The sequence below is a fragment of the Poromitra crassiceps genome, assembly GCF_964638095.1.
Source record: "Poromitra crassiceps genome assembly, chromosome: 3".
Classification (NCBI taxonomy): Eukaryota; Metazoa; Chordata; class Actinopteri; order Beryciformes; family Melamphaidae; genus Poromitra; species Poromitra crassiceps.
The window spans coordinates 59,792,689-59,812,031 of NC_139625.1; the positions used below are offsets into that span (position 1 = coordinate 59,792,689).

General features: G+C 45.4%; 1 protein-coding gene across 1 annotated transcript in view; it reads left to right on the forward strand.

The window, feature by feature from the left end:
• LOC310772857 (receptor tyrosine-protein kinase erbB-4-like) overlaps window positions 1–19,343 on the forward strand; it is a gene marked incomplete at its 3' end in the record, with an annotated part of 279,666 nt that overhangs the window by 145,756 nt on the left and 114,567 nt on the right. The window contains exons 10-13 of the mRNA XM_083632786.1: window positions 1,114–1,204; window positions 7,456–7,661; window positions 13,141–13,273; window positions 18,122–18,215. Of these exons, the coding sequence (XP_083488912.1) occupies window positions 1,114–1,204; window positions 7,456–7,661; window positions 13,141–13,273; window positions 18,122–18,215 (524 nt within the window). The remainder of the gene's footprint in view (window positions 1–1,113; window positions 1,205–7,455; window positions 7,662–13,140; window positions 13,274–18,121; window positions 18,216–19,343) is intronic.

A 19,343-nucleotide genomic window follows, 5' to 3' on the forward strand; every position in this document is an offset into this window, starting at 1 on the left:
CGGCCGTCCGGCCTTCATCAGTGTGCAAAATGTGTGTAGGTTACCTCCTCTACTTTCAAGAGAGAGGGAGTGACACAGAGAGAAGGGACAGAGGAGAGAGGAGCGCTTAGGCCTGGTTTTCAAAAGCGCAAAGCGCTAAATTAACGCCAGCAGGGAAGATATCATTAGGCCGGTATTTAAGGCCGAAACGCCCATTCTTGCCCATTCTGGGACTGCGCCACGCCCATTTTGCCTAAAGCGCATTTCGGGGCCTAAAGCCATGTTGATATCTTCCCGAGGCAGGCGCAAGACACGTTTTTTGCGTTTAAGGCCAGTTTTTGCGCCGAAGGCCTGTGGGAGAATAGGGCCCACAGACACTTGTTCCAGTGTTTCCAAAAACAAGATGAGTACCTTGTGTCGATTTGTGTAGTCACAGTTAAAACCATTCTAATTTAATTTTTTTGAATCAGTTAGCCGACAGATAAATTTATACATGAAATTCCTTAACACAATCTTTGACCAAATATCGATATTGCAAAATGATTGTAGGGATGACTAATTGGTGCTTTCACAAAATATTTACACTATGAGATTTTTGTTAAATAATCATCAGTAATGTGGGTAGAATGACTAAGTGTGGTAAAGGCAAATAAAGCTAAAGCTAGAACAGTCTGATAAGTTCAGAAAATCATTTTACTATATTTTTTTCATCCTACCCCCCCATTCCCCCCTTTTCTCCCCAATTGTACTTTCCCCCTGCTGCCCCGGTCGCTGCTCCACCCTCTGCTATCTGGGGAGAGCCGTACACTAGCACCATGCTTCTTCCAACACATGCACAATTGCAGCCACTTATTTTATTTTACTGTAATTTTAAAACCAGGAAAATACATGTCATATCACCATATCACAATATCCAAAATCTAAGATGATATCTGTATCACACTATCAATTTAATATCGATATATTGTGCAGCCCTACCCATACCCTTCTGTTTTTTACTGGACAATTAATAAAGACTTAACCAATCACATTACATTACAGTATGTGATGATTAGTGTCTATACTGCTGAATGAAAGGAGAATTGCTTTAGTGAATGTGTTAATGAGAACATCAACATGTTGGTTGTGTTTTAGGTTTCCTCAACATCCAGTCTTGGCCCGAGAACATGACGGATCTTAGCGTTTTCTCCAACCTGCGGACCATCGGAGGCAGATCTCTTTACAGGTGCGTGTGAAGTAGGGCTGGGTATCGGTACTCGATACCTTTAAGGCAGTGGTTCTCAAATGGGGGACCCCCAGGCAGGGCCGTAACCAGGGTTCTGAAATAGGGGAGGTCCAGCAAGGGGAGGTGCAATTTGAGGGTTTTTTCCCCCCTTTTTTAGCCATATTTAGAGTAATATATCATTTTAAATCAACATTAGGATTATACTGTTGTGATGTCATTATTCAGTATATTCTCTTTCATGTCACCACCTGCTCAGCTCTCCTGTCAACATAATTGTAACTAACAAACACAAACTGTTTTAGCCAAATTCATATCAAAATGACACCTACAAACACAGGTACACAACCCAAGCCGTACACAACACACAAAGTCATCATCGATAATAAAAAAAACATACAGAGGGACATTTATTTATTCCTGATAGGAACGATTGAAAAATAAAATAAAATATATTATGTTGTTTTTAACTTTACACCACCTCTTTTTGTTACTTATTGGGTCATGAAACTGAAACCATGCATATAGCCACCTGCATACCTGACTTCGGGAGCTTGGCAATTGGCATCATGCATGATTAGCCAGTAGCATCCCAACGTGTCACACAGGTAACATTACTTAAGAGACAGACTAGACACTTACTTTCTTGGTTGTTGCTAAAAAATCTGTCAGTGTCACTCACTGTCTGTCGTTCACTCGCTCACTGCCTCGCAGCTCGCTCACCTTCAATTATCTCGCCAGGCAGACAGACAGTCATCACTCACCACCATGCTGCTGCTCTCTCGGAATCAAGTTACCGCGGACGCGGCGTCAGATGACTTCCTCCCTGACCTGCCTTTCGTTTCAAAATAAAAGCGATCCCGTGTTTTTCATGCTTTTCCATGCAGATTGTTTTATAAAAAAAAAAAAAAAAAAAAAAAAATTTCCTCTGAAATATTAGGGGAGGTCCGGACCTCCCCGTCCTCATAGCTAGTTACGGCCATGCCCCCAGGGGTCCGCGAAAAGTTTTCAAGTATTTTTTTTTTTTTTTTTTTTTTTTTAATTAAAAAATAAAATGCTACATGTTAATTATTCCTTCTCAAACTACTTCCTACATGGTGCTAGTCTATCAAAATATCTTGGCTGTCATTGATTGTGTTGCATAGTGGTTTTCTGTACTGTTGACAAATTGTGATATTGTAAGTCGCTTTGGACAAAACAAAAGTGTCTGCTAAATGACGTAATGTAAATGTAATGTAATAAAAAAAAAAAAAAAAAAAATTTTTGTTGCAAAATCTTCATAGTTCAACGAAAATAGTTTATGCTTTAAATCTAAAATGGTTCATGGATTACATTCTAATAACAAACCTATCAAAATAAAAGTCAAGCACGTTACCGTGGAAACAATTAAGCTTAGCCCAAAATCACAAATCAGAATGAGGGGGTCCCCGGTATATTTTCTATCTTGTAAGGGGTCCTTGGCTGAAAAACATTTGAGAACCTCTGCTTTAAGGTATCGACCGAAACCCAATACCAAGTGGTATTGAAAGTTCTCCAGTCAAACAATACTTACATTCAACCCTTTTAAAGACAGATCTAGAGAAAAAAAACTCTTTGTATGGTTTTGCTCGCAGCCAATCACCGCAAGCAGTCTTCGATTTAACGTGACATGTGATTGTCCCACTACCGCAGCAGCTACAACCCATACAGTCTATGAAGAAGATGAAGTCGAGCGCAGTGTATGTGACAGAGTTGGCAGTTCGCGTGCTGAGATGCCACCAAAATATTCAAAAGTATGTCTAAAAAAAGAGTTGAATGAAGTGTCGAATAAAGTACTCGCTTTAGGCTGGTATTTAAGGCTGAAACGCCCATTCTGGGCTATTCTGGCACTGCGCCACGCCGCTTAAAGCGCATTTTGGGGTGTAAAAACATGACGGTATCCTCCCGAGTCAGCGATAGCCAGGCGTAAAGCGTGTTTTTTTGTGTTTAAGGCCAGTTTAGCGCCTAAGGCCAGTGGGAGAATAGAGCCCTATATATACACACTATGGGCTCTATCTTCCCCTTGGCCTTAAATTTGCGTTTATGGATTGGACCAGTGCTATTAGTGGGAGTGGTCAGGCGCATTCCCAAATTTTTCCTTGGTGCTAAATAGCAGAATCCGCAGCGCTAACCATTTAACCACGCCTTTTTAAGCGTAGAATTATTCACAAGTGTTTGATTGGTGGTCTCGAGTAAACCAATCACATTCTTCCCTTCCAAGGTCCCGATCCACCCGAGATACTCCAGTCCGCTAACTCCGGTTGTGGCTGCATGCTGTCATCTCTTCATGCCAATTTGGATATCTCAGCACATCACAGATCATAGCCTGAATAAAACGATTCAACCTACAGGCAAATTACAGATCTGTTCAGCAGGGCTGATGGTCTCCCTGTACAATATAGAACGTTAACTATCGGTGACATTCCTGATACCATCCACTTCCATGATCTTTATATGTTGTAAACAAATAACTTTCATAATAGTGAACAAGCCCCCCCCACTCGGCTCATTCAGGGCAGGTTTAGTTTTATAACTTGTAGGCTACCTGCTGCTCCTGCACATCACAGCACAGGCTAAATGATGCGACATAAATATACATTATGTAAAGTCATGGCATAAATGTGTTTTTATTGAAAAAGTACGTGTCAAGTAAGCAAAGTCTTGTTGGAGTGGACATCACAGTACAACCGCGTTACGGTTGTCACTCGACTATAACATGTTGTATTTGCGATGGATATATATATACGACCTGGATTACATGTATGTTTCACATAGGGTTGTGTTTTGATTTTTATGTTTTATTTTGTCCAATATTGAAATGTTCTAGAATTGCATATTGTGTTAACATAAATATTATTTCTATCTACCACTTAGCCTACTTAGGCTGATTTGGTTGCTTTTTCTTGTCAAAATGTATTAAGCGCCAATGCATGCTGGGAGAGATGCACATATGTGTCTGAGTGTGGCGTTTGGTAGGGGAGCCGGCGCACTGAATAAGGCCTGGTTTTGAAAAGCGTTAACCGCAAAATTAACGCCAGTTGGGAAGATCGCTTTAGGCTGGTATTTAAGGCCAAAACGCCCATTCTGGTCTATTCTGGCACTGCGCCGTGCCTCTTCAGCGTAAAGCGCATTTCGGGGCCTAAAAGCATGACGCTATCTTCCCGAGTCAGCGGTAGGCAGGCGTAAAGCGTATTTTTTTGCGTTTAAGGCCAGTTTAGCGCCTAAGGCCAGGGGGAGAATAGAGCCCTATATATACATCCATATACACTAGTACACTATATATACACACTATATATACACACTATATATATATCCATATTCACTAGTACACTATAGCAAAGGAAAGTATTTCATGAATCCGTGGGACTCAGCTTTTTTGTACCGGTTGCTATTGAATCTTGAGGAAGACGCATGCTGAAATGCATCGGTGCATTTTTCTAAAACATTTTACATTCCACTGAAAAATCTTGTTTTTTGTTTGTTTGTTTGTTTGTTTTTAGAGTTGTTGGAAGACATTTATTTATTTATTTTATCCCATTTTTACCCCCCATTAGTGCTAATTTTTTATGTATTTATCCTGGTTGCTGCTCCACCCTCTGCCGATCTGGGGAGAGCCAAAACTGGCTCCATGCTTCCTCTGAGACATGGGCAGTAGCCAGCCACTTCTTTTCACCTGACAGGGGAAGCTTCACCGGTAGGACATAGCACGTGGGAGGATCATGCTATTCCAACGAGTTCCCCTCCCTCCGAACAGGCACCCCTAATGACCAGAGGAGGCACCACTTCAGCGACCAGGATATTGCATGTTTTGGTGAGGGGTTCCTACACGAAGGAAACCCCCAGGAGCACGGAGAGAACATGCAAACTCCACACAGAAAGGCCCTTTTGGGAAGACATTTTTCAAATTCCATTTTACCCACTTTTTACTGCCCCTCTTCAGCCTCCTCTTTTTTCTTCTGAATATAGCGTGCGATTATAGCCCGAGACCTATTCATACTCCGTCCACTGTACATCTCTGTCTATAGAGCGTCCACAGAGTAGCGGATATCTTCCTCTAGTGAGGCTAGCTCTCTTCCAAAAACCAAAGCCTGTTGCAGGTGGAAATAGGCAGAAAGGTTAACTTTGACACCACATGATAATTTCTATACAAGATTCAATACTTTATTGCCATGTCAACAGAGTTGATTGGAATTTGTTTCAGTACAAACAAACATAACAGAGATCACATATTCAAACACAAAAGATTAGAAAAACTAAGAGAATAAACTAAAAGAACTACAAAAATACATTCAACATAGTATGAGAGGGACTGATAAATAAAGTGCACAACGTTACAAAAAGCATTTGTTTATAAAAAGCAGCTTCAAGCTGCCTGTAAAGTGCGAGTGAGAAAGAGGGTCAAAGTTCAATGGCGGACAGCCTCAGGGTTTAAAGTGCGAGTGTAAAGAGGATCAGAGTTCAGGAGGCGGACAGCCTCAGGATAAGTGCTATTCCTCCTGCACCTGAGAGACTGAAGTCTCTTACCTGAGGGCAGGGGTCTGAAAAAAGAGCTAGCAGGGTGGGAGGGGTCGGCGATCACCTTCTGCATCTTGCGTTTGGTGCGTGTGGTATAAATGGAGGAAACAGTTGGAAGGCCGTGGCCGGTGATTTTAGACGCTATGCGTACCAGCCTTTCCAACTGTTTCCTCTATCAACAGTTGCATCTATCAATATGCATAATTTCACAGGAATAAGGGGATTCATCATATTAAAAAAAAAACATTGTTGGCACCAATTATCTCCCATTCATCTTCTCCGAGAAGTGAGGGTCATGTCCTGTGTCATGTTTTTTTTTATGTCTCTGAATCCAACACAAAGGTTTTGTTCATGTATGCAGGCATGTGCATCAACACATGTGTGCAATTAGGCCTACGCACGCACGCACGCACGCACGCACGCACGCACACACACACAGACACACACACACACACACACGCACGCACGCACGCACACACACACACACACACGCACACACACACACACACACACTTCTCTTTTGCTTTACTCAGCTGGCTTTGTTCGGAATGAGGTCTCTCTCTGTCTCTCTCTCTGTCTCTCTCTCATGTTCTCCTGTGTTGGGATGCTCATGGTTGGAGCTAATGAGCAAGCCAGTTGGTGTTCTTCTGTGCGTAGCCTGTGCTGTTAGCGCTGCTTTGATTCCTGCCGGTTTGATAACAGGTCCAGGTTCACCGTCACGAGAGATCCAGCCCTTGTTTTCTAAATGCCAGCGATGAACTTCCTCTTCACCCTCCTCTCCTCTCCTCTCCTCTCCTCTCCTCTCCTCTCCTCTCCTCTCCTCTCCTCTCCTCTCCTCTCCTCTCCTCTCCTCTCCTCTCCTCTCCTCTCCTCTCCTCCTCTATTCTCCTCTCCTCTCCTCTCTCCCCTCCTCTCCCCTCTCCCCTCCTCCCCTCTCCTCTCATCTCCCCTCCCCTCGACTCCTCTCCTCCTCCCCCCTCCTCTCCCCTCCCCTCGACTCCTCTCCTCCTCTCCCCTCATCTCCTCTCCCCTCCTCTCCTCTCCTCTCCTCTCCCCTTTCCTCTCCTCTCCTCTCCTCCAAGTGTGTAGCTCCATGCGTGAAACGTGAAGCCAATGCAGAAGTCCCTTAAACCTGCATTCTTCTAATGGCCAGCAAGGGGCAACTCCACTGGCTGCAAAAAGAAGTCTGAGTGCATGGATGTCAATGAGAAACGTAATCTACTTCTTACTGGATTTATGGCCTCAGTAAACACTTTGCTGAGTTGATGGCCTCAATTGTTTCAAGTCTTCTTCAATACAGCATGATGTTCATTAAAATACTAATATATGAAAAAGACTATATTGGGGAGCGTGATTGGCAGGTCGCCCGTCCAGTGACCACGCAGCTCGCTGACCGCAGATCGATAGCAGGCCGCCCTGCGGCTTTTCTCGTACAAATTTACATCACTTCTGGCTCCAAATAACCAAGTTGGTGATGGTGAAAATGCCAATGGATGATTACGGTAGCTACGTCCATATTTATTACACAGTCTATGTTCTCCACCCTTTCTTTCTCTCTCTCTCTCTCTCACTCTCTCTCTCCCCTCTCCTCCCTCCTCTCCCCTCCTCTCTCTCTCTCTCACTCTCTCTCTCTCTCTCTCACTCTCTCTCTCCCCTCTCCTCCCTCCTCTCCCCTCCTCTCTCTCTCTCTCACACTCTCTCTCTCTCCTCTCCTCTCGCAGTATAACCGGTATCTCTCTGCTGATCCTGAAGCAGCGCTGGATCTCCTCTCTGCAGTTCCAGTCGTTGGATGAGATCAGTGCGGGGAGCGTGTACATCTTCAACAACAGCCGCCTGTGTTTCTACAACACTGTCAACTGGACCTCTCTGTTCAGGACGGCCAGCCAGAAGGTCCTGATCAAAAACAACCGAGACCCCAAGGAATGCAGTAAGTGCCAAGTGTGCCCACGTTGAAAAATCACAACCCTAACATCAGAATTTCTAATCGAGTAATAATTGAGTTTGAAGCCCAAATTGAGACCATTTGCAAAAAAAATAAGAAAATCACAAAAAGAAAAAGACAAAAATCACATGGAACTAAAGCCTACCATTGCAGGTTAATGTAGTTGTCTTGAAAGAGTAGTTCGAAAATGCTGTCATCATCTGCTCACCCTCGTGTCAGTTTGAAACAGTTTGAAATGTGTCTATATAACACACAGGGAGGTTGTCTGCACAACTCCATAGCAGTCTTCTCGAAAAACAACTGAAGTCAGTGGGATCCAGTTTTTCAGAGTTCCAAAAATACCTATCTTTACACCATAATTTAGGGCAAATCTTAACTCAAAAGCTGGTTGATTTGCAATAAATAATGGTGTATAGGTCTTTCTATTCACAGTGTGCACTCGGCTGTTTTTGTTTTGGAATCTATAAGTCCCCATTGACTTCAGTTGGAGGATCAATTTAAAGTTGTACCAGGCATTTTGGTTGTTTTCCTTTTGTCCTACCAGCCAGGTGTCACTGTTTGAACTGTAGACATTTTGTAATGAAACACACACACGCACGCACGCACGGACACACACACACACACACACACACACACACACACACACACACACACACACACACACACACACACACACACACACACACACACACACACACACACACACACAATCCTCCATCTTTAATCAAATACAAAGGTTAGGCAAGCACCTATTAAGTTCTCCTATTCTTATTTTCTCTCCCATTAGTCCAATTAATTCCAAACTCGGATGCCCCGCATATCTCAGCAAATCCAGCCCCCCCAACACACACACACACACACACACACACACACACATACGTTTCCATGGCGATGGCATCACCGGCGTCCCTCGCCCCAAACCATGAAAGCCCTGATTCAGCTCGCTTCGAACAAAGTGCTTATCAAAGGCTTTTCAGGTTGGGTGGGGTGGGTTGGTGTGTGGGGGGAAAAGGGCGCGGGGTTGTGTGTGTTTGTGTGTGTGTTCTTAGAGACACTGAGCCTAGCAGTGCCTTAGCAGCACAGAGGTGCATTAAGCAGGGAAGTGGACTCCTGATGGAATGATGGATAGCTTAGGTGTGGCTTATAGCTGCAGATGCAGGAAGCTGACGGCGATGTGTCACTCAGAGAGCAAGAGGTAGTTAATTGGAATGACCTCTACTAATGGGGGGAAAGTGTGTGTGAGAGATACACTATAGGCGTGTAACCGTGTCGGTGTACACAGAAATGAAACCATTACCCGTTTAGGAAAAATCCTTAACCAAAAAATAGAATGTATAAAGAACATGGTTGAGGCACGGTGGCGCAGTGGTAGCGCTGTCGCCTCACAGCAAGAAGGTCCTCGGTTTGATTCCCGCCTGGGACACTGTGGGCGCTGAGGGTATGTCCCCATTCGCATGTCCTCAGTGCCTACGGCCCAGGTGGGGTCATCAAAAAGGGCCTTTTTGTGCATGTTCTGAGTTTGCATGTTCTTCCCGTGCTCCACTGGGGTTTCCTCCAGATAGGAACCCCCTGCTAAAAACATGCAAAAAAAATCATGGTTGGGTTTAGACAACAAAAGCAACTTGGTTGGGTTTAGGGTAGCCTGACTCAACGGAAGCAGGCTATGGGCATAAGCTCTGCCATTGGCTCCGACCATTTCAGTCGGAGCGAAGGGAAATCCCTTTCCGCTCCCTGCGTGTTACCACTCTCAAATGCATCCACCGTTGTGAAACAACAACACTAGCTAGCAAGCTAGCAACCTACATGCTGAACATTTTGATGAAGATTTGGATTGTGCAGGCCTGCTTGGTACATTCAGTGGATGTTTGTAAAGATATACCAGAACAGGGGCGGTTTTAGACCCTTTTTGGGTGGGCTGAAGCCCACCCAAAAATCACTAACTATGATATTTTAGATTCTTTAAAGTACCTTTATGGAAAGGTAATGGCTTTGGGAAGAAATTCATACATATAGGCATCAACTTCACGGTTTTTCCATTTCAAGTATTTCATCATTCAAAATGCATTTAAGATACTGAAAAACATCATTCAATCATTCACTTTTGACTGGTACTGTAGTGTAATATTGCGGGGAAAAAAATATTAATGTCGCAAATAAATACTGTCATTATTATCCGCCAACAATCTAGAGTAAGGACATGCATAATATCGTGTCCTTGGTTAGTGTTCTTGTTGAATTTAATGTCTGTCATGTTTCTGTCAGTTTCTGCTTGTTGTGACAATGAAGCTAAATGAATCGAGAAAGAGGGAAGGGGAGAGAGGGACAGAGAGAGAGTGTGTGAGAGAGAGAGATAGAGAGAGAGAGTATAGTGTGTGTGTGTGTGTGTGTGTGTGTGTGTGTGTGTGTGTGTGTGTGAGAGAGAGAGAGAGAGAGAGAGAGAGAGTAGAGTGTGTGTGTGTGTGTGTGTGTGTGTGTGTGTGTGTGTGTGTGTGTGTGAGAGAGAGAGAGAGAGAGAGTGTAAGAGAGACAGCGATAAGGAGACAGAAACAGACAGGGCCACCGTAGTTTTCCTGCGGTTGCGGTTGATATCATTAGCCAGTTAATGAGAGCACGCTCTGTGTCAGAGATCGATCGATGGGCCCCTCCACAGGCCTCTTCATTAGCCCCCCCCCCCATACACACACACACACACGCACACACACATCCGCCATCGACCGTGGACCAGGGGCCCGCCCCCGCCGGGCGACACGGGTGTCACTCACCTGCCGGAGGACAGGGCCAAGTGCGATGAACAGTGACAGCATTGATTGTTATGCTTCCACCAGAAAGAAGGGGAAGGCTTTTGGTTGCGGCGGTCTTTAATGGCGGTGTGTGGAATACCGATGCGCGTACACAAACACACACACACACACACACACACACACACACACACACACACACACACACACACACACACACACACACAACTCACATGTAGACTCCATACTTGCCAACCCTCCCAATTGAGACTCCCAATGTCCATTGCCCTCCAGGGGTCACAGTTTCTCCTGATTTATTACAAATTTTCACAGTTTTCCCCTTTTTGTTTAATAATCACAACCTGCATATGGCACTCTGTGTGTGCCTGTATAAGCCTACTGTTCTAATTCATTAATAATCACAACCTGCATATGGCACTCTGTGTGTACCTGTAAGCAGGGCCCGAAATTAGAGCCCGCCACCCGCCAATGGCGGGCATATTTTAGCTTTGGCGAGTTAGATTTGGCGTCTCTCTGCCATGTGGCGGGTCCCAAAATAGTCGTCATGTAATATTAAAACTGTGTGTAGCCGGCCTGTGTCCACCTAGCGTCTTTTTCCGACTGTTAAACGCTGGGAGTGCGCTGGGGAGCGCTGATCCCAGCGCACAATATACAAGGAAGCAGTCTGAAACTAACGTTAGTTCAGTGTATAACATGAGTGCTTCCTGAGGCTGTTTCATTCTAGCTCTCCCGTATAGGCTACCAAACGTGACTCTGGAATGAAATGCAGTCGTCAATTTAGCGGAGGTAAATTGGCAGTCTAACGTCGGGCGAATCAATCAATGAATCAATCGCTCGCACTTGTTGCCGACACTCGTATGATACAGTATATATGAGGAGATAATAGTTATCATGTGTGTTTTGGTGCACAGCTGGCTAACACGAGTGCTTTGTGAGACTGTTTCACATGGCTCTCCCGTATAGGCTACCAAACATGACTCAGTCTGGAACGGAATGCAGTCGTCAATTTAGCGGAGGTAAAAAGCGTCTTTTAACCTCTGCTAACGGTACGGCCACATCTACGCGTCGTTTGACGCGGGCTGACGCTGCTGCCCATCCACTTTGTATTGGAACATGCTGCTCGACGCCTCGCAAAGCATGCTGGGAGACCAGACGACGCGTAGCAGGCTTGTGAAGCGACAGTGGGCAACAGAGGGGGCGGGGTGGAATTTGATAAAGTACAAAGCTAGCCAATTGAGCTCGTCCTAGGACCTATCCTACCCTTCCTGTCCTCTTCCACTTCCTCTCTAACACCAATTTTCAAAGAAGCAAAGTAAATCTAGCAGCAGCTAGCTTGGGAGCTAGCTGCTGCTAGCTTGGGAGCTAGCTGCTGCTTCCGGATTTCCACGCCCACCAAGCGTCAAGCGTCCATACAGCCAAGCGTCAGCCCGCGTCAAACGACGCGTAGATGTGGCCGTACCGTAAATTGACAGCCTACATCCGGCGAATCAATCAATGAATAAATCGCTCGCGCTTGTTGCCGACCTCGTATGATGAGGAGATGAATCAAAAGTTTTACCACCAATAAAGCCGAAGGGGAGCCGAGAACGAGTGCAGGAGAGCTAACGCAGGTGCCAGGTGTGGAGTGGGAGAGAAAGGTGTGCGCTGTCTGCACTGAGACTGTTGCAGTTATTACTTTTAGCTGCGTTGTTTACAACAATTTAAGCTCAAGATTGACTTGACATGTATTGATAAGATTGACTTGACATGTATTGATTAATCAATCATCAATCAATATATTAAAATAATTTGCTTCAAATTTTACTCTGGCCTCTTATTTAAGTGTGTATTCTTCAATGTAATACCTTATCTACTTGAAATGTACTGAAAAAATGGATATATATGGATATATGTGACAAAAATATGCTTGGCGGGTAGATTTTTTTCCATCTACCCGCCACTGGCCGGTGGGTCAAAAAGTTAATTTCGGGCCCTGCCTGTAAGCCTACTGTTCTAAATGTTTAATAATCACAACCTGCATATGGCACTCGGTGTGTGTACCTGTATACACTGTAAGCCTACTGTTCTAAATGTTTAATAATCACAACCTGCATATGGCACGCTGTGTGTACCTGTGACAACCTGTGATTATTGTGTGCCCAGGCCATCTATCTCCACCTAAAAATTGATTGCGTGTCTGCAGGCTCCGAGAGGAACTTCTCGCTGCATTCAAATGCACCTCGTAAACTCAAAAATGTACTGTACACTTGAAGGCCATGAAGGTTGTTTAAAACAGGAAAGGTTATACTTGTTTCTTGTTTTCCTCTTTTGAAATGCATACATCTGTCATCACTTTCCCTTGGGTTTTGAAATCCTTCCTTTTTTGTTGGTCTCAAGGTTGGCAAGTATGAGGTCCACACGCTGGCATAACTGAACACACGTGCACGCACGCAGACACACACGCCCGCGCACATGCACGCACACACACACACACACACACACACACACACACACACACACACACGCATGCACGCGCACACACACACAGATGCACGCACACACAGAGACACTCCAACCTGTGAATTAGATAACACCTTGTTATCAGATCATTTTCACTTTCTCCCCCTGACTTACTGGTCAGCCAAGAACAGTTTTCTCCCCCTTGTGCTATTTATATCATTTGACTCTGTGTGCCGGTGGCTTATCACCCCTCCTGCCCCCTGCAGGCCAGCAACGCATGGTGTGTGACCGGATGTGTTCGGAGGCGGGCTGCTGGGGCCCGGGGCCCGACCAGTGTCTCTCCTGCAGATATTTCAGCCGCGGGCGCATCTGCGTGGAGTCCTGCAACCTCTTTGACGGGTGAGGAGTCCATTCTGTCCATTTGATCTCTTGCTTTTTTTCTTTCTTCATGCCCCCCCTTTTGTTGTTGTGTAAATATGTTTTGTTGTTGTGTAAATATGTTTTGTTGTTGTGCAAGTATGTTTTGTTGTTGTGTAAATATGTTTTGTTGTGTAAATATGTTTTGTTGTGTAAATATGTTTTGTTGTTGTGTAAATATGTTTTGTTCTGTTGTGTAAATATGTTTTGTTGTTGTGTAAATATGTTTTGTTGTGTAAATATGTTTTGTTGTTGTGTAAATATGTTTTGTTGTTGTGTAAATATGTGTTGTTGTTGTGTAAATATGTTTTGTTGTTGTTTAAGTATGTTTGATTTGACTTGACTTTGGCAGAAATCTGTAGCCTGATATCGGACTGAATTGTCAACTCGTTACCCTCATTTCCTTCTTCAGTCTGACATAGCCTCCGCTCTAACTGATTTCCATAGGAGAAATACCCCAGGGGAATTCCATGTCCCCTAACCAATCACTAGAGACCAATGTGTCCCTAACCAATCACTAGAGACCAACGTGTCCCTAACCAATCACTAGAGACCAACGTGTCCCTAACCAATCACTAGAGACCAACGTGTCCCTAACCAATCACTAGAGACCAACGTGTCCCTAACCAATCACTAGAGACCAACGTGTCCCTAACCAATCACTAGAGACCAACGTGTCCCTAACCAATCACTAGAGACCAACGTGTCCCTAACCAATCACTAGAGACCAACAACTTGTTTGCCTGAATGTAATCAAGGGGAGAACGAAAACAACCTCTCCCCTTTGAATAAATGTCTCCAAAGCAGAGTGCTGTTCAGATTTCAAAGTATTTGCTGCTTTTAATTGATTTAAAACAGCCTCGATCGCAGTGTCCCGGTCGCCATTGTTGTTAGGTCCAACACACTTGACAACCGCTTGACAGCAGCGTTAGTCCCGCCCGTTGCGCTGTTTATTGATGCTGATTGACTAATCATTAGTCCCCCTCGGTGCTCATTGGACAAGTCATTTTTTCAACTTAAAAATCCATGGGAGTATAGGCTACCAATAAATGTTTCATGGGAACTATCTCTAGTGTGCGGACTCTATTTTTTCCTTCTTTCTGTTTTCTTCAACTTAGGAAATGGCTGTTGCATGTCACGGTGCCAGACCAGAAGCAGCCAACTCAGTCGAGTGGGTGGATTCAAAGGTCTGGACCCAGGCAAAGAAATCTGTGAAGCTCATCCAAAAATAAGAATTTCCCTGTACATGATTAGATCATTACACATCCCTGAGAGTGCATTGATTCCCTTACATACACCCATGCATTACAACCAGAGGAAATGAAACGGGTTGTAAAACGAGGATGTAATATATCACGTAGCGTAGGTACAACTGTTGCTTCTGTGGCCCGTTTGTGCTCACAAAGACGAGTGTTTACTGCAGCGAATTGTGAAATGAGTGACATTTGCGACGCGGGCCCTTCGAGTGTCCTCACAATCCATTGATGTTGTGTTTTCAGCGAGGATAATTACATTCAGGTCAGCGCGTTATGCCGCAGAGAGACACATCAAAAAGACCAGTGCTGATTCACCTGGGGAAAAACACATCTTTGTAGTGGAGCTTCCACCTTCCCGTGCTACTGTTGAATGAACGAGGCGCTGTCGTGAATCACAACACTTGAAAAGATCCATCTAAAATAAGAATGTACCGCAAGATAAATATGACTTTTCGCCGGCGGTGATGTCAAGCTAGTGTCTTTTCCCGGGAGGGAGGAGGAGGGAGTGTGTGTGTGTGTGTGTGTGTGTGTGTGTGTGTGTGTGTGTGTGTGTGTGAGAGAGAGTGCGAGCACCCCTCGGTCATGTTGACTTGTTGCTGGTCCTTCCCTGGCGCCGTTTGTGGGAGGGGAGCTTTGAAGTTTGCCGGGAAAAACAGCTCACAGCGAGAGCTTTGAAGAACACTGGAGAGAGAGAGGCGCGTGGAGGAGAGAGGCGCGTGGCGGAGAGCGGCTGCGGCGCGCTGCTGCTTCCATACAGTAGATGCTGTCAGTCACTGAGCGCATGCTGTAGTAAAGTAACCTTCTGCTAGCTTGTTTTCTCACTCCGTGTTGCTGTCCTGCACCAAAACCTTCTGCCCAGGGTCAGAAATGACCACCCGCCATCTGCCAGTTCTGCCAAAATCTATTGCGGATAAATCAATAAAGGTAACTCAGTTGTAAACACTCTTTGGTCTTTGTTCTCAAATGTGTCCCTGCTGACAGCCCTAGGCTCTCTGACAGTCAGCCAATCAAATCAAAGCAATGGCTCTGTATCAAACAGGATCATAATTGTCTGCACAAAGCTTAGCATCCAAACGTATGTTTCTCCTCTAACCCAAACTAACCTCATGTCCGAGCTAATCAAATATGAAACCCGCTCGAGAACCCAGTCAAACCATTCATTTGGTTCAGTTCAGTTTTCACAGAGACAAGTACAGCAGGACATTTCCAACCATTATGTACAGTTAAAGGAGAGGTGGCACAGTGGTAGCACCGTCACCTTATAGGAAGAAGGTCCTGGGTTCGATTCCCACCTGGGTCGCTGTTGGCACAGGGGGTATGTTCGCCCCAGACCTTCAGTGCCTACTGCCCAGGTGGGCTTGTGGAAAGGGGCCTTTCTGTTTGCATGTTCTCCCTGCATGCTCACTTCGGGTTTCCTCCACACAACATCGGTGGACCCCAACTAAAAACATGCGAGGAGCAGCGACGACGACGACTGAAGTTGGTCCCCGGGCATTGTACTGAAAGCTGCCCACTACCCTGGCTTAGTACGCTTAGTTTCAGTGTCTTGGGTATTAGATTAGATTGAGTTAAATATCTGCCTTTTATTCTGTATCCACTGTAGTGCATTGTATATCTCTATAGAATTCAGTGTTGGCTCATTAAGTATGTTTTCAGGTTAATGGTTTTAAACCTTACGGTTCCTCGGCTCGCCCTCCTTGTACGTCTCGATTCTTAATGAGGACCGGCGCTAATTCCCCTCAGTTTATGCGTCTGTTGAATAAAACAAAGGAAGAGGGAGAAAAGAGAGAGAGAGAGAGAAGGAGCACGAAGGAGGGAAAGAAAATGTCTGAGATGGTGTCCGTTGGGGGCAGAAGAGGCGGAAGCGGATTAGAGAGGCGTTGAAAGTGGTTTTAATTAAAAAAGTTGCTCTGGTGCGCTGGCTGGTCTGAATGGCGGCCGCAGTCCTGCTTAAATTCCTGCTAAAACAGGGCTAATCCCCCATCGGGCCGTCCCCCGGCGGGGCGCCGGCGCACACGCCCAGCCGTGAAGGGGGCCAATCAGGAGGAACAGCTTCCACCGAATGGAAATGACCCCAGAGAGCACCGCTGCCGAGGTCTTTGTCTCCGGCCCATTCTCCTCCATGTTTTTCACCCATCCAACAAAAGAGATATCTCTCCACCGCCCCGGCCGCTTTCAAAAGGATTCTCCTGGACAGAGCTTCCAGAAGAGAAAACTCATTTATTTTGGAACGGGGGGAAGAAAGAGGAGGAGATGTAAAGGAGAGCAATGGTAGGCCTTCGACTCCATGGAAAACGTTATTTATAAAAGGGGCACCCATGTATTTGGATGTAGGAGAGAAACTCCTTTTTTCTTTTTCCAGATTCTCCCACCCCCATTTTCTGCCCAGTTGTACTTAACCAATTCAGCTCACAAGAAGGAATCTGTTGAATCTCCTCTCCATGCTTTAAAACCCTAGCACACATGTACACCACGCACGCACGCACGCACGCGCACACACACACACACACACACACACACACACACACACACACACACACACACACACAAACACACACACTCCACATCCCTCTACTGTGAGAAAGGACTTGTTTGGACTCGTGGGTGAATCCTCCTCCGAGAGCGTCTGTCCTCCGCGCCGGCCGATCGATCTCTCTGATGTGAAAAGTGTTTTTGATCGGCGACGGTTGCTTATTGACAGCGGCCAGCCGGGGCTCAGCGGAGAGAACACACTTCAAAGAGCGAGATGATGTGCTGATCTGGACACAAAGAAGAGAGGAATGTATCGACGGGGTGCGGTGCACAGTACGGCCCCAGGCACTGCGCTGCGGCTTCTCTGACGCTGTAATTGCGGCGTATAAACTCAATATTGAGCCCCATTGTTTACCTCTATTCTTTTGGAAGTCTAAGTTAAACAGGAGCATCATGAATCACACTCGCCGCAGCGCCTGAGTGACTCAGTCAGGCGGAGCTTCCATCGAGCGATCGCCGCAGGGAGCCGCGGCTTTGATACAATAAGAGATGAGAGAATGAAAAGCAAATTTTCCTGACTTCCCTTTTTGTCTTTCTCCCTCCTATGCTTACCTTTCTTAAGCGCCTATCCTCTCATCCTCCAACCCTCCTGTCCTACAAGCCGCATCCAGCATCCCCCCCCCCCCCACACACACACACACCCCAAGACCCCCTGGTGTTTGACCATGATTTTAAAAGCTGTTCATTATTCATAATACTGTAGGCCCTCTCTGTTAGCATATTGACCGTACTAAGCCTTTAACTTGATCAAATAGTGTTAGGCAGCTCGCTGCCCCCGTGTGCCCCTCGTCCACTGACTAACAGGCACAGTGCAAAGGAGGATGGAGAGGAAGTGAAGTTGTAACCTGGCTTTCATGCTGCTGTCACAAGTTGTGCGCAAATCAAAAGGCTCCTATGTACATAGAGCGTGTGTTCATATGCACACAGCATACTTGAAAAGCCGCTTTCTCTAGGCCCTTAATCAATATTTCAATGTGGCTCTGTGCTCTCAAATCTATAATACATGCATGTCTATCTCCATCTGTCTATCTGTGTCTATCAGGGAGGGGCGTGAGTTCACCAACGGCTCTGTGTGCCTGGGTTGTGATAGCCAATGCGAGAGGATGGATGGGAACACTGTGACTTGTCAAGGCCAGGTAAGACATCTTTAACCCCCTGGAGTCTGAGCCAGGTAAGACAACTTGAACCCCCTGGAGTCTGAGCCAGGTAAGACAACTTGAACCCCCTGGAGTCTGAGCCAGGTAAGACAACTTGAACCCCCTGGAGTCTGAGCCAGGTAAGACAACTTGAACCCCCTGGAGTCTGAGCCAGGTAAGACAACTTGAACCCCCTGGAGTCTGAGCCAGGTAAGACAACTTGAACCCCCTGGAGTCTGAGCCAGGTAAGACAACTTGAACCCCCTGGAGTCTGAGCCAGGTAAGACAACTTGAACCCCCTGGAGTCTGAGGCCATTTTTACACACAGATTATTTTGCCATTTGATATTGTTGTCAGTCTGAACAAATGTAAGCAGTATTTTCAGTCACGTGAATTTTTGTTGGTTTTCAGCACAGGTTCAGCTACAATAATATCTATAAATAGTACCTATGTATTTCATGATTGTACTTTTTTAATAACTGTTAAATTAACCTGTTGTAAAAAAGTAGTTTTAGAACTGTGCTGGAATTTGTGAAAAGACATTACCTTACACCAGGGGTGCCCACACTTTTTCAGCTTGGGAGCTACTTTTAAAATGACCAAGTCAAAGTGATCTACCAAACATATTTATTTATATATATATACACCGAGTATACAGTGGAACAGTGGAAAAACAGTGGAAAAACAGTGGAAAAACAGTGGAAACGGTGGAAAAACAGTAAAAAAAAAAATTTTTTTTTTTTTTTTTCACTCAATGCCATGCGATCGACCACACTACCTTCGCGATCGACCGGTCGATCGCGATCGACGTATTGGGCACCCCTGCCTTACACATTGTGATGAACCGTTTTGGTCACTTGAGGTGATTGTCTTAGGTATGTACTAAGCACAAACACTTGAATCTGCTCCATTGTTTTGGACAACTACATTGCCATCTAAAAATGTATGTCCTATTGCTTTACAATACAGAGTTGGCAGAGGGGGGGTGATGACGCTTGACACTGAATATGTAAAAAGGCTGTTCACAGGTCAGCCCAGGTAAGCAGGGCCTGGCTGCATTTGCACGGCCGTACTTCCCCCTTTTAGATTAAAAGGCCTCCTCTCATTTCTCTGTGCCAGAGAGTCTCA